The 15,099-nt window shown below is 52.7% G+C and overlaps 1 protein-coding gene across 2 annotated transcripts in view; it reads right to left on the bottom strand.

Moving 5' to 3' along the window:
- The window catches only part of LOC132836987 (poly(ADP-ribose) glycohydrolase-like), a 33,704-nt gene that overhangs the window by 7,192 nt on the left and 11,413 nt on the right, over positions 1 to 15,099 (bottom strand). For both annotated transcript variants that reach the window (XM_060856594.1, XM_060856592.1), the window contains exons 6-11: positions 10,552 to 10,641; positions 8,891 to 9,051; positions 6,304 to 6,383; positions 4,355 to 4,415; positions 1,750 to 1,825; positions 42 to 189 (exon numbers count right to left, since the gene is read on the bottom strand). In XM_060856594.1, coding sequence (XP_060712577.1) covers positions 42 to 189; positions 1,750 to 1,825; positions 4,355 to 4,415; positions 6,304 to 6,383; positions 8,891 to 9,051; positions 10,552 to 10,641 — 616 coding nt within the window. The remainder of the gene's footprint in view (positions 1 to 41; positions 190 to 1,749; positions 1,826 to 4,354; positions 4,416 to 6,303; positions 6,384 to 8,890; positions 9,052 to 10,551; positions 10,642 to 15,099) is intronic.

Below are 15,099 nucleotides of genomic sequence, written 5' to 3'. Positions count from 1 at the left end.
CCCAATCCCTCCCACATTAGCCTCATCCCCTCCCCACTCACCGGTAATGACCAGGCACTCGGTGTCAGACAGTCTCTCAGTGAAGAGACGAGCCGCGATCAGTTCCGGGCTGATGAGGAAGCGGATCTCCTCCTGGACCAGGCCGGAGCTCAGCACCCCTCCTCCCACCAACGGGGAGGCAAAATCCACCTACAGCCGCAGAGAGAGAGAGAGAGAGACAGACAGACAGCTTGGTGACCGGAACAGCGGCGCTAAATAAATGCCCCAGCCCTCCAGGGTCATAGCAATGCATTAGTCTCCTGGGGTGTGCGCATGGGGTTAAGAGATTTTCCCAGAAGGCATTAGGGCAGGGCTCTCTGGGGTCTGGTTGTGGGGATGGAGGGGCAGGGCTAAGAGATTTTCCCAGAGGGCATTATGGTGGGGCTCTCTGGGGTCTGTTTGGGGGAGATGGAGGGGCGGGGCTGAGAGATTTTCCCAGAAGGCATTAGGGCAGGGCTCCCTGGGGTCTGTTTGGGGGAGATGGAGGGGCGGGGCTGAGAGATTTTCCCAGAAGGCATTAGGGCAGGGCTCCCAAGGGTCTGTTTGGGGGAGATGGAGGGGTGGGACTGAGAGATTTTCCCAGAAGGCATTAGGGCAGGGCTCTCTGGGGTCTGTTTACGGGGATTGTTGGAGCAGGACTGAGAGCTTTTCCCAGAAGGCATTAGGGCAGGGCTCCCTGGGGTCAGTTTGGGGAGTGGGGGATTTGGGGGGAGGGGCTGAGAGATTTCCCAGAAACTGTTAGTGTGGCGTCTGTGTGGGGTTGTCAAGGAAGGCCTCGAGATTTTCCCAGAAGGCGTTAGGGCAGAGCTCCCTGAGGTCTGTGGGGTGGGGGAAGGGAGGGGTGGGTGCCCTTCCCCTCCTTCCTCCCCCACCCGCCCGTTCGATTGGTGGGTTTTATCTTCCCTTTGAGAAAACAGCTGGGGGGAGTGAGAGTGCACGGTGGCTCCCTCACGGGATGTGGGTAACACTGACCAGGTCCAGCAATGTCTTAGACCCCCCCAACCCACCACCAAATCCCCCAATCATCCCTAACTGCCCCTCCCAGAGGGCAGTTGAAGAGACAACCACGCCTTGCTGCTGCAGGTCAGGAGTGACATATTGGCCCATACCCAAATGGTGGCTTCCTTCCCCTCCCCCCTCCCTCGAAAAGGGGTAATGGGTTTCCTCTGCTCCCTCTGCCCCAAGATGGCGGACTGGCGGTTACCCTCAGAGCGGGCACCAGAATTGTGAAACTCTGCTGCGGTGCGGTGGGGTGGGGAGGGGGGGTGGGGGTGTTGGAAACAAAAAGCGAAGCAGAGGTCGCTGGAAAAGCTCAACAGATCCGGCGACAGCATCCCCGTAGAGAGAGAGAAGAGGGAGTTCAGGAGTTTCCTTATTCAGCCACAAAGCGAGGGCATCGCTGGCCCTTGCAGCATTTATTGCCCCTCCCCTAATTGCCCCACAGGGCGGTTCAGAGTCAACCACACCTGGCTGTGGGCCTGGAGTCACGCGCTAGGCCCAAGACCAGGTAAGGAAGGCCATTTCCTTCCTGAAGGCCATGATTGAACGGGGTCCTAAGAGAGGGGTCACCTGACCCGAAAGGTTAAGGAGGTGGGGGGGAGGGGGTGGTTGGGTGGGTTATAATGAAAAGGGGGTGAGTGACTTTGGGAGGGGGTGGGTTGGAACGGATCTGGAAAACGCCACTTTACCTGGTGCCCACTCCTGAGTTACCTGTAGTACACCTTCGCCTGCCTCCTCGATCCTCCCCTCGGTTTTGACCGTCAGGTTGGTCAGCTTGTATGTGGAACTGAAACAGGCAGCAGTGACAGGCATTAGAGGGCGGGGGGAGTGGCCTCGAATGCCCACTCCTCAGTTAATCTCTGCCCCTCTTCCCCCTCCTCCCGTTACTGTGCTCCTTTGTGGGTGTCAGAGGGAAGGGGAGAGGAGTGGTCCTTCGAGAGTAAGACAAGGGGGAAGAGTGGCTATCAGAGGCCTACCCACCTCACAACCCCAGGACTGAGGCCATTATCTCCCGCCCCCCCCCCCCCCCACCTCCGCCCCTTGACCCATGGGCGGGTCGCCCTGCCTTTCTCAGGGGCAAACTAACCGGATTCCAGGGAAGGAGGTGATGGAGGTGGTGGCACCGTTAGGAGATAGTGGCATCATTAGGAGGTGCCAATAGCAGTGTTTAGCAAGGCTCTGATTGGAGGGGCTGGGGAGGTGGAGGGGGCGGTGATTGGAGGGGGCTGGGATGTAGAGGTGGCTGTGATTGGAGGCGCCAGGGAGTTGGGGGACTGTGATTGGAGGGGACTGGGATGTAGAGGTGGCTGTGATTGGAGGGGCCAGGGAGGTGGAGGGGGCTGTGATTGGAGGGGCGGGGAGGTGGAGGGGCTGTGATTGGAGGGGCGGGGAGGTGGAGGGGCTGTGATTGGATGGGACCTGGGATGTAGCGGGGGCTGTGATTGGAGGGGCTGGGAAGGTAGAGGGGGCTGTGATTGGAGGGGTTTGGGATGTGGGAGGGGTCTGTGATTGGAGGGGCCGGGGATGTAGGAGGGGGCTGTGACTGGAGAGGCCGGGGATGTAGGAGGGGGCTGTGACTGGAGGGGCCGGGGATGTAGAAGGGGCTGGGGCTGTGATTGGAGGGGCCGGGGATGTGGGAGGGGGCTGTGATTGGAGGGGCTTGGGATGTAGGAGGGGGCAGTGATTGTAGAGGCCGGGGAGGCGGAGGGGGCTGTGATTGGAGGGGCCGGGGAGGTGGAGGGAGCTGTGATTGGAGAGGCCGGGGATGTGGGAGGGGTCTGTGATTGGCGGGGCCGGGGAGATAGAGGGGGCTGTGATTGGAGGGGCTCGGGTTGTAGAGGGACTGTGATTGGAGGGGCTCGAGATATAGAGGGGGCTGTGATTGGCGGGGACGGGGAGATAGAGGGGGCTGTGATTGGAGGGGCCGGGGAGGTGGAGGGGGCTGTGATTGGAGGGGCTCGAGATGTAGAGGGGGCTGTGATTGGAGGGGACCAGGTCCCCCCACACACTGCCCAGATACTCAACCATCCCAGCGCCCACAAAAGGGAGTTGCATCAGGACATTAATGAAATGAGCCACAACACACCCAGGAACTACGGGATGCTGAGGGAAAACACTTGTAAAACATATTCGAGAATAAATAAGTGCAGTCTACACAACAGACCTAAACAGGAAGACACAACACGCCCACAGACTCTAGCCACCCTGCCATACAGTAAAGACATCTCAGAGACGATCCCCAAACTTGTCCAGCCCCTCATGACAGACCTACCACCACACTGGAACAGCTCCTGATGAATGTAAAGGACCCCATAGCAACAGAACGACCATTATATACAAAATACAAGGACTGCGCCAATTATTACATCAGAGAGACGGGCAGGAAACTAGCCACCAGAGCGCCAACTAAACACCTGGCGACATGACCAGCTATCACACAGACTAAAGAGTTTGACTGGAATAACACATCCATCCTGGGACAGGCACGCACGGGAAGTCCCAGAGGCCAGATTTCTGTCAACAAACCTAATCGATCTGGACCCCATTTTACCCAACCTCTCGGAACCAGAACCGAGCGCGATTATCACCCACCACAACAGGCCAAGCGAGACATCACACCAGCGCTTCACCTGAGGCTCACTGATGACGTTACCGAGCACGGTGATGGCAAACTTCCGACCCTGAGCGACAAATCCTCTCCGAAGTCAGATTCTACATCGTTCTGATTCAAGACGATTTTTTTTTTTAACTGTTGTCCATTCCTCCACTAATGAGTTTAAGGCTCTTTCTCTAGCCCTAGTTATCCAATGTGCCACCATGCCAATGGCGAGAGAACCAAAGGGAAGAGAAACAGAATCGCCGGCAGTAGGGAAACAGGCCGTTCGGCCCATCAATCGTCCCGTCCAGAAACACCTCACCACCCCATTTCTGTCACCCTGCGTTTTTCCTCACGACTAACCTACCTCACCCCCGCACCTCTGAGGCAACTTAAGCGTGTCTAATCCGCACATCGTTGGACTGTGGGAAAGACCGAGGGAAAATGTGCTAACTCCACACTGTGGGGGAAGCAGGGTGGAATCGAACCTGGGTCTCTGGCGTTGTGGGACAGCCCTGCGAGCCTCTGTGTTGAGCTATCCTGTCCTTCAGCTCAAAATGATGGTTTTTCTCTTAAAGGGAGACTTCAGGTGAACTTTTGCGCACGTGAATGAGAATTGAATTGAATTGAAGCCCTGTAATACTCTGATTATAAACTGACATTGGGAGTGACTCCGAGTTGAAGCAGGAACATGGTGACCCCCCAAAAAAATGAACTAACCTCTTCCATTGAATCGGTTCTGGAATGCAACATCTTTGGAATGTCACCAGTCCAAAGGGAACTGCCAACAGAAAGGATTGGATTAAACACCGCCACCCGAAAACGATTTCCATTCCTTCATTAACGATAACTCACGCTTCGTGTCCCCCACACAACAGGGCTCAGAACTGTGTTGCCAGTTCCTCTTCGTGATGAGACAGAGGTTTTCCAGAGGAATAAAATAACAGTAAAGGGACATTAAGCCAGGGGCCTTTTAGTACAGGCCTCACCTCACCCCTGCCCTCCCGGGCCTTCAGCTGAACTGCTTACTTCAAGACCGAGAGGAGTCGACTCACTCCTAGCTGACTGCTGACCTCCGCCCTGACCCGCTGACCTCCGCCCTGACCCCAAAGGGCACGGACGTGCCCTCCCAGGCTTTGGACCGGGCAGGAACGCCGTTTCCGTACCGCGTGGAGTCGAACATGAGGCGGTTGGGCGTGCCCAGAAAGGGCCGGCTGCATGGCGGAAAGGCAGCCAGGAGCTCGGAGCGGGACTCCGGCGGGCTGCGGCGAGGCGGGTTGGTGAGCCGGGAGGGCGGAAGGCCTTGAGATGGCGGCCCGGAGGTTAGGAGATCGAGTCCCAGCGCATGGGAGAGACTTGAGCCGTCGTGGGGAAAGCCCAACAATGAAGCCACTGCAGTCCCATGGCTAGAGATGAACTCCAACTTGAAACCCATTTCTTATTGACCAATTTTTACCAAGAAGTTGAACTTTTCACTTATTTCCTCCCTTTTATCTAAGATTTTGTACCTTGTCCCTAAGATGGCGCTGTGCGTGACGACATTGTCCATTTTCCACTGCACCCCTGCACTTCAGTACACATGACAACAAAACCTCAATCTCATTGCGGGCAACTATTAGCCCCTCCAACAGCCAGCCCTCCCCCACTCCTGAAAACCCCCCTACACCCCCTCCCCCCCAGGATACCGAGGAGACAATAACGGATGCTTGACCCGTGTGACACACGAAGGACAGAGGTCGAGAGGCTTTCAGGGGTCATGTGAGGAGGCAGGGAATTGTGGGAGATGATCAGCCATGTACCTGGTGAATGGTGGAGCTGGTGTGAGGGGTCTAATGGCCTACTCCGATTCTGATGGGGGCTGTGTTGAAAGACAGCACCAAGGAATGGGAGCAATTTCTACCATGCCCCTTCTACAATGCCTCTTCGACAATGTCGCATCTGCAATGCCCCTACAACGCCCCTTCTACAATGCCCCAACTCCAATGCCCATTCTATGATGCCAATACTACAATGTCCCTTCTACAATGTCGCATCTACAACGCCATGCCCACAACGCCACGCCCACAACGCGACTTCTCAGGGAGAACCGGACAGAACATTGGGCAGTTGCAGACTGACAGCGTCGAGAGAAGCAGAGAGTGGGGGAGGGGGATCGATGGTGAACAAGGTGAGCTGGGAGAGGGCAGAGAGGAGAAACGCCTTATTCAGAACAGGGCAGGAAATACCTGAGGTGGGAGAGCAGGCAAAATAATGGGGGCAAGAGAAGCAGCAGAGACAGAACGTGGAACTGGAGTCTAACTTAATCCACCTCTCCTGAAGTCCTCCCGCCCACTTAAATGCTGTCCTCGGAGAATAAAACTCCTTCATCACTCACGCTCCTTCATCTGTTGCTGAACTGGAACAGAAAAGGGCACCTTTTCCGTGCGGATAGAGTTTATTGACTTCTCAGTCTCACAGCTCATTCCACTTCCCATGATGCCCCTTTTACTCAGTCGCTTGAGGAGTCGACGAACACTAGATGGCAGTGTTCCGCTCCTGCTGGCCTGGAAACGGGAATCCAGTTGACTCCAACCTGAGAGGGAGTTAAGCGTTTCTCCCGTGGGGGCGGGGACGGCACAGGGTTTAAGGAGCCGACGCCCCAGCGGGCTCCAAGGAAAGAGATAACATACCGCTTTGTGTCACCTGGCTGAAGTAGCAGAAAATAGTCTTCAGCTTTTCAATCAGCCTCGGTGACGGGTTTCCAAACAGCCTGTGGAACAGAACGGACAACGTCGAATCAGAGGCAGAGACCTTTACTCGTTTCCCACTCGGGAACAGTCAACCCCCGTGTTTCCAGAAATATTAGAAGGAGCCGTAATCCGAGGAGCAGGCAGAGGTTCGATTGGTTGCACAGCTGGCTCTGACAGACCCCCCAGTGTTCCCCAGCGGAAAGCGCCAACCGAAAGGGCAAACTCTACGGCCTGCCGGGTTGCCCCCCGGGCAGAACACGCAGGCCCTTGTCCGTGCCAACTCGTCCGTGCCAACCAGGGTTTTCAAGTTGACATTCGTCTTGGTTTGCCTGCGTTTGGCTCAGGTCCCACTGCACGTTTCCTATCCACGTCCCTCATCGAACGCCGTTTAAATTTTGTAAGCGTGCCCATCCCTACCACTTCCTCTGGCAGCTCGTTCCATGTAGGCGTCACCCTCTGTGTGGAAAAGGTGACCCCTCACGTCCCATTTTTATGCCTTCGAGTGTTGCACCCCCCCCCCCGCCGCCCCCCACCTTAGAGAACAGATCTTTGTTATTCCCCTCATCCACACCCCTCGGATTTTATAAACCTCCGTAAAGTCACTTCTCGAACTCCGACAGTCCAGGGAAAATAAAACGTCCCAGGCCTATGGGTAGCTCAGTGGTTAGCACTGCTGCATCACAGCACCCAGGCACCCGGGTTCGATTCCAGCCTCGAGCGACGGTCTGTGTGGAGTTGGCACATTCCCCCCAATGTGGGTTTGCTCCAGTTTCTTCCCAGATGTGCAGGTTAGGGTGGATTGGCCATGCTAAATTACCCATAGTGCTCAGGGATGTGCAGGTTAGGGTGGATTGACCATGCTAAATTACCCATAGTGCTCAGGGATGTGCAGGTTAGGGTGGATTGGCCATGCTAAATTACCCATAGTGCTCAGGGATGTGCAGGTTAGGGTGGATTGGCCATGCTCAATTACCCATAGTGCTCAGGGATGTGCAGGTTAGGGTGGATTGGCCATGCTAAATTGTCCCATAGTGCTCAGGGATGTGCAGGTTAGGGTGGATTGGCCGTGCTAAATTACCCATAGTGCTCAGGGATGTGCAGGTTAGGGTGGACTGGCCATGCTAAATTACCCATAGTGCTCAGGGATGTGCAGGTTAGGGTGGACTGGCCATGCTAAATTACCCATAGTGCTCAGGGATGTGCAGGTTAGGGTGGATTGACCGTGCTAAATTACCCATAGTGCTCAGGGATGTGCAGGTTAGGGTGGATTGGCCATGCTAAATTACCCATAGTGCTCAGGGATGTGCAGGTTAGGGTGGATTGGCCATGCTAAATTACCCATAGTGCTCAGGGATGTGCAGGTTAGGGTGGATTGGCTATGCTAAATTACCCATAGTGCTCAGGGATGTGCAGGTTAGGGTGGACTGGCCATGCTAAATTACCCATAGTGCTCAGGGATGTGCAGGTTAGGGTGGACTGGCCATGCTAAATTACCCATAGTGCTCAGGGATGTGCAGGTTAGGGTGGATTGGCCGTGCTAAATTGTCCCATAGTGCTCAGGGATGTGCAGGTTAGGGTGGGTTGGCCATGCTAAATCACCCATCGTGCTCAGGGATGTGCAGTTTAGGGTGGATTGGCCATGCTAAATTGTCCCAGAGTGCTCAGGGATGTGCAGGTTAGGGTGGATTGGCCGTACTAAATTACCTAGAGTGCTCAGGGAGGTGCAGGATAGGGTGAATTGGCCATGCTAAATTACCCATAGTTTCCAGAAATGTGCAGGTTAGGGTGGATTGGCCGTGCTAAATTACTCATCGTGTTCAGGGATCTGCAGGTTAGAGTGGATTGGCCGTGCTAAATTACCCATAGTGTTCAGGGATCTGCAGGTTAGAGTGGATTGGCCGTGCTAAATTACCCATAGTGTTCAGGGATGTGCAGGTTAGGGTGGAATGACCATGCTAAATTACCCATAGTGCTCAGGGATGGTGCAGGTTAGGGTGGGTTGGCCATGCTAAAATACCCATAGTGCTCAGGGATGTGCAGAATAGGGTGGATTGGTCATGCTAAATTACCCGTAGTGCTCAGGGATGTGCAGATCAGAGTGGGTTGTGCTAAATTGACCGTAGTGTTAGGTGCATTAGTCAGAGGGGAATGGATCTGGGCTGGTTACTCTTCGGAGGGTCGAGGGGCCTGTTTCCACACGGTAGGGAATCTAATCTAAATCTCTATGTCCTCTCTTTTTAACTCAAACCCTCTATGTTCCTGTACATCCCCGTATAACTCTTTCTGCACCCTCTCCAGTTTAATAACACCGTTCCTGTAGCAGGGTTGGCCAGAACCAGACGCAGTATTGTGAACGTGGCCTCACTAACGTCTTTTCCGTGACGTCCCGACTCCCATACTCAAAGGTCTGAGCAATGGTTCTTCACCATCCTGTCTCAGCCTGGGTTTCCCTCAGACATGGGTGGGGCAGCATGGACTGACTGCACCCGCGTGTCTGCCCCCCCCCCCCCCCCAAAATCTCACTGACCTGCTGAAGTTGATATCCGGGAACGTGCTGTACTCCGAGTTGGACTGCTTGCTGTTGCGATGGGGAAAAGTGCAGAAGAAAGCGTTTGCCAGGAGGCAGGAGATTTGCTCCTGGGACATGCTAACGGCCTGGGGAGTTCCTCGCCTCAAGAGAGGGATGGACTGCGACGAGAGAGAGAGAGCGATAAAGAAATAAACATCTCGCCAGATCCAGCTCACTGCAGGAAGGCCGATCGCAGCTGATCGCTCAACTCTGGGCAATGCCATCCCCTCAATCCTCACTTACCCCACCTCCATGTCCAAACACCTATCTTCCATGTTCTCCAATGCTAAACGCTAGGAATAATTGGCAAGACTTGATGCTGTTTTCTCTTGTATGGTACCCATAGTGCTCAGGGATGTGCAGGTTAGGGTGGATTGGCCATGCTAAATTACCCATAGTGCTCAGGGATGTGTAGGTTAGGGTGGATTGGCCATGCTAAATTACCCATAGTGCTCAGGGCTGTGTAGGTTAGGGTGGATTGGCCGTGCTAAATTACCCATAGTGCTCAGGGCTGTGTAGGTTAGGGTGGATTGGCCATGCTAAATTACCCATAGTGCTCAGGGATGTGTAGGTTAGGGTGGATTGGTCATGCTAAATTACCCATAGTGCTCAGGGATGTGTAGGTTAGGGTGGGTTGGTCGTGCTAAATTACCCATAGTGCTCAGAGATGTGCAGGTTAGGGTGGATTGGCCGTGCTAAATTACCCATAGTGCTCAGGGATGTGTAGGTTAGGGTGGATTGGCTGTGCTAAATTACCCATACTGTTCAGGGATGTGTAGGTTAGGGTGGATTGGCTGTGCTAAATTACCCATAGTGCTCAGGGATGTGCAGGTTAGGGTGGATTGGCCGTGCTAAATTACCCATAGTGCTCAGGCATGCGTGGATTAGGGTGGATTGGCCATGCTAAATTACCCATAGTGCTCAGGGATGCGCGGATTAGGGTGGATTGGCCGTGGGAAGTTGCCCATAGTGTCAGGTGCATTAGTTAGGGATAAATGTAGGGAATGGTTACTCTTCGGAGGGTCGGTGTGGACTTGTTGTGCTGAAAGGGCCTGTTTCCACACTGTCGGGAATCTAATCAAAGGACCAGAGGGCATCATCTCGGGGGTAATTTCGGGCAGAGATGAGGAGGGATGTGTCCCCTCAGAGGGTTAGAGAATTTGAGGAATTTTCTACCATGGAATATCGAGGCTGGGTCATTCAGAACATTCAAGGTGGGATTTGATCAAGGAAGGAATCAAGGCTTAATGGGGGAAGGGAAAGGAAGCGGAATTGATTATCCTATTAGGAGCAATCCCATTGAACAGATGGGCTGAATGGCCGACTGTTTTATTCATTTGTGGGAATGCAGCACCCACCAGCATCTTCCTGCTCCTCGGATGCTGTCTGACCTGCTGGATGTTTCCAGCACCCCTCTAATCTTGACTCGTCCACCACCATGACTGGATGTGGCAGGACTGCAGAGCTTAGATCTGACACCCCCACCCCTCCCCCCCCAGCGGCTCTCTATTCTTTTTGTCTTACGCCAACCGGACATGCACACAGTATCCGAGTGTGGCCTGAGAAAGGGTTGAAGGGAGGGTTAATGCTGAGTTCCCCTCCTTTCCAATTTTGCTCACCTTGGAGCACAGCTCTGGCAACTTCAGGGCCAGCTTCGCCATGTCTGGGAGCAGACATCTCAGTGTACACTCTCGTTCTGCACTGCGCATCTAGAAGGAAATGAGAAGAGTCGTCAGAGATTGCGTTCGGGGACCGTAGAAGTTGCCACGACAGGCCAGTCTTCCAAACGTCGGGATCGTTCCTGTTTTTGCCGCATTCTGAGGCAGCACGTTCCCGGGCGCTAATCCGCACACTGAGTCAAAGATAAACCCCTCTCCTCGGGTCCCTACAAACTGTCTCCCGGACAGAATCCCTACAAACTCCTTATAAAACTCACCCAGAAGACCATCAGGGGCCTCCTGTATTTCCTGAACTGTCACAGGGGCATTAAGGAGAGAGGCCTGTTCCAAGGTTACCCCTGGGAGGTCCAGGTTCTTAAAAAAAGGGCCTCCATTTTAACCCTCCTGCCCTCGCAACCTTCAGACCGATACAATTCAGAGTAAAAGCTCCGAAAAGCCTCATTAACCTTTTTAGCATCGTACGTCAGGATCCCGGCGCTGCCTCTGACTGCAGTAATGGATTGGGGAGCACGCTTTTTCCTCGTCAGGTAGGCTAAATACTTCCCTGGCCTATCCCCATATTCAAACAGCCTTTGTCTAGCAAAAAGCAAGCTCTTTCTTTGCGGTCTGTGTCAGTATTGAATTCAAGGCAGCTCGGGAGGGGCCGTGATCCACTGTAGTTTAGTCACCGAGAGGCGGCGCAAAATGTGCTGCCTCGGCGGCTTTCATCCGCGCCTCAAGTAGACGCCGCTGTTCCTCCTCCTGTCGTTTCTAGCTAGCCGAATAGGAAATAGCTAATCCCCTAGCAAAGGCCTTAGCAGTCTCCCATAGCCTAGACGGACTACTAGCTGTGCCTGAGGTGATAGTCAAGAATTCCTGAAACTCCTTCAAAAAGTATTCCACAAATTCGGAATCCTTAAGGAGAAAAGGGTCCAAACGCCAATGCCGCAAACCTAGCCCCTCACTCTTGGCCTTAACCTCCATGTATACCACTGTGTGATCAGAGATAGCTATATTCCCAATTTTACATCCCGTAATCGAATCCCGAAGGGCCGAGGGAACCAGAAAGAGGTCAATCCTCATGTGACATTTACGTGGGTTTGGAAAAAGGTGAAGTCCCTGCCGATAGGATCTCCAAATATCCACCAGCCCCAACCCCTCGCATAAGTCAACCCCCTACTCGGCCTGTGAAGAGATAGTGAGGGCCCACTAGGCGTCCTGACCACAAAAGACAATTAAAATCCCCCCTATAATAATGTGCCGTGTTCCAAAGGCACTCAACTTAGAGAAAGCACTCATCAAAAATTTGAGGGGATGCGCCGGAGGACAGTAGATATTTAAACTGCCATGTTCCTCCCCATGTATCAGGGCTTTAAGTATCACAAACCATACCTGCTCATCTTTTACCTGCTCTAATAATGTGAACAGAAGATTTTTCTGGATAAGTACTGCCACTCCCCTACTTTTAGTAATAAAGGATGAAAAGAATACCCGGTCATAACCCTCCCTTCAGGTGTTCCCCAACATCGAGATGGGTTTCCTGCAACAAAGCAATATCAACCCTTTCCCTCTTAAGGCTAGAAAGCACTTTTTACCTTTTAACAGGCGAATGACTTCCCTTGATGTTCCAGGTGCACCATTTAATAAGACAGTTGGCCATATCCCCTTTCAGAGACCCTTGAACCCCTGGGAGGGGGAACCCTGCTTACAAAACGCCGAACACAAGTAAATAAAGACTCATGGAGTCTTGATACAAAAACGACTCTATCATAACTAGAAACGACTATCACTACCAAAGGAACCCCAACTATAAAACCTTTGAATGGAAGACTCATCCTGCCCATAGGGGGCACTCACCCCACCCATCCCCTCCTTCACAGCTCCTTCAAACCCGGACTGTGCCCCAGCCTTAGGCCAGACAGAAAAAACAAGGAGATGATCCTTAAATCAACAGAAAAAAAAAGACAAAGTCAGGGTGAGCACTCCACCCATTCCTGGCTCCATGTTCACCCCTACTTGTGACTAATAGAGAGACAGAACAAGCAAAAGGGGGAGAGACAACAAAGAACATCCACAAGATTTCCCAGAAAATCCAGTTATTAAAAAAAAGGAACAACTTATTCCAAATATTTTTCCCCTCTTTCCAAAAAAGAAATTATTAAGGAGAAAGAAAGGAATTTTAAAAAAGGAAGGGAAAGAAGGAAAACAGAATGAACATTAACCGTTTTCTTCAGGCCAGACCGTCTATTTTAAAGCGTCTACAAAGTTTTTAGCTTTATCCACTGAGTCAAATATAGAAACTGAGTCCTCGAGGCTGAAACGGAGCACTGTGGGGTATCTCATGGACTACTGGATGCCCAGGTTCCTCAGCCTCTTTTAACTTCATCGAAGGATTGCTCTTTCGACTTACAGCTGCAGAGGAATCCTGGAAAGACATGATTTTTGACTCCCTTGTACAGCAGCGCCTGCGGATCTTTCCCCAGGGGATCTGGAAGCTTCTATGACTTTTCGCTTGTCCTTATATGTGTGGAAGTGCACTAGGACCGTGAGGCCGGCCCTGACCTGTGCACTGTAACCCGATACGCCCTTTCAACCTGCAGCCTGCTGGACTCGACGTGAAGGCCCGAAAACTTCGCTAGCAAAAAAGCTGACTGTCTGCTCACCTTCCTCAACTTCAGGGAGCCCGACAATTCGGAGATTTGTCCTCCGTCCTCGATTTCCGAGGTCGTCTGGCTAGGCCCGCACCTGGATCCGACTGGGTGAGGACTCCATCGCAGCTTCCGAGGCCTGGGTTCGACTCTCCAGCCTCTCCCCCGAGGCCCTGGATCTCCTGCTCGTGCTTCTGCAGCCTGGATGCGATCGGTTTGGACCTGGGCACGAATCTGCCCACGGATCTCCTCAATCGCAGCCGCGACTTTCAAGGTAAGTCTCTCCATCGCCTCTGAGTCTGTCAGGTCCCCCGGGAAGTTCAGGAGAGGCTGCTGCTGCTGTCTCTGGTGTGGTAGGTGCTGCTGGGTAGTTTCCTCCCTGCTGCTGTTTGCTGGCTCCTTTTCCCTTTGGCATTCCTTCCCACTCCCAAATATTAACAAATATGTGATCTGTAAGGGTTTTAAACTAATAATTCCACCACGTAAGTTGGCCAGGGATGGCAAAAAACACCGCTATGCCTTGGCTGTTAGGCCGAGCTGTCCACAGCAGTTTGACAGGACGGCCGCCATCTTGCCAAATCCGCTAAACGCTTCCTTAACCGCCCTGTCTACCTTTGACCCAAACTTCAAGAAAGTGGGTACCCGAAAACCCCTCCCCTCGTCGGTCTCTCGGTTGTACCATCGAGGTCAAGATTGGAGCAGGGCTAGGAAAGCACAGCAGGTATCCTCGGCTGTATCCGAGGAGCAGGAAAATCCAGCCAAAGCCCTTCGTCGGGAATTAATTGCCGACGTCCAGCCCCCGTGTGTGTTTTACTAAAACGCAACACCTCGCATTCATCCAAATTAAACTCCATCTGCCACTCCTTCGCCCGTTGACCTAATTGATCAAGATCTGTTGGCAATCTTTGGTAACTTTCTTCACTTACCACTAATTTTGATGCAGACTTTACGAACCAAGCCTGTTCTCTTATTTAAATCATTGACATAACTGACAGACAAAAGCAGCCCCGCCAAAGTTACTGTTATTAATGTATGTGTGCGCGTTTCGTTAACTGAACTCTCAAAACCAGATCTTCAATGAGTTATACTTAAGTTGAATTGAATTGAATTTATCATCATGTGTACCGAGGCCCAGTGAAAGCTTTTTCTTGCGAGTCAATACAGGCCGATCACAGAGTTAAGGAGCGTAGCTAAATAAATAATAGGTACACAACGGCAAAAGCAAAAATACAGGTACAGGTGAATGTTAAGAGTTTGTGAGTCCATTCAGTGTTCCAGCAAACGACTTCATTGTTCACTTCCTTTACATTCCCAGAGTTCCAAGAATGTGGAAAAGAGGCCATTTGGCCTGCAAGACCCTCTGAAGAATATCCCACCCAGCACCTCCACAACCGTGCATTTCCCAAGACTAATCAGCCTGGCCGACTTATCCCTGGACGCTACGGGGCAATTCAGCATGGCCAATCCACCCTAACCTGCACATCCCTGAGCACTATGGGTAATTTAGCATGGCCAATCCACCCTAACCTGCACATCCCTGAGAACTATGGGTAATTTAGCACGGCCAATCCACCCTAACCTGCACATCCCTGAGCACTATGGGTAATTTAGCACGGCCAATCCACCCTAACCTGCACATCCCTGAGCACTATGGGTAATTTAGCACGGCCAATCCACCCTAACCTGCACATCCCTGAGCACTATGGGTAATTTAGAACGGCCAATCCACCCTAACCTGCACATCCCTGAGCACTATGGGTAATTTAGCACGGCCAATCCACCCTAACCTGCACATCCCTGAGCACTATGGGTAATTTAGCACGGCCAATCCACCCTAACCTGCACATCCCTGAGCACTGTG

This window comes from Hemiscyllium ocellatum, chromosome 48 (assembly GCF_020745735.1).
Source record: "Hemiscyllium ocellatum isolate sHemOce1 chromosome 48, sHemOce1.pat.X.cur, whole genome shotgun sequence".
In the NCBI taxonomy this organism is placed as follows: domain Eukaryota; kingdom Metazoa; phylum Chordata; class Chondrichthyes; order Orectolobiformes; family Hemiscylliidae; genus Hemiscyllium; species Hemiscyllium ocellatum.
Note: the sequence above shows the minus strand (reverse complement) of the source record. Positions and strands in the feature narration are given on the sequence as shown.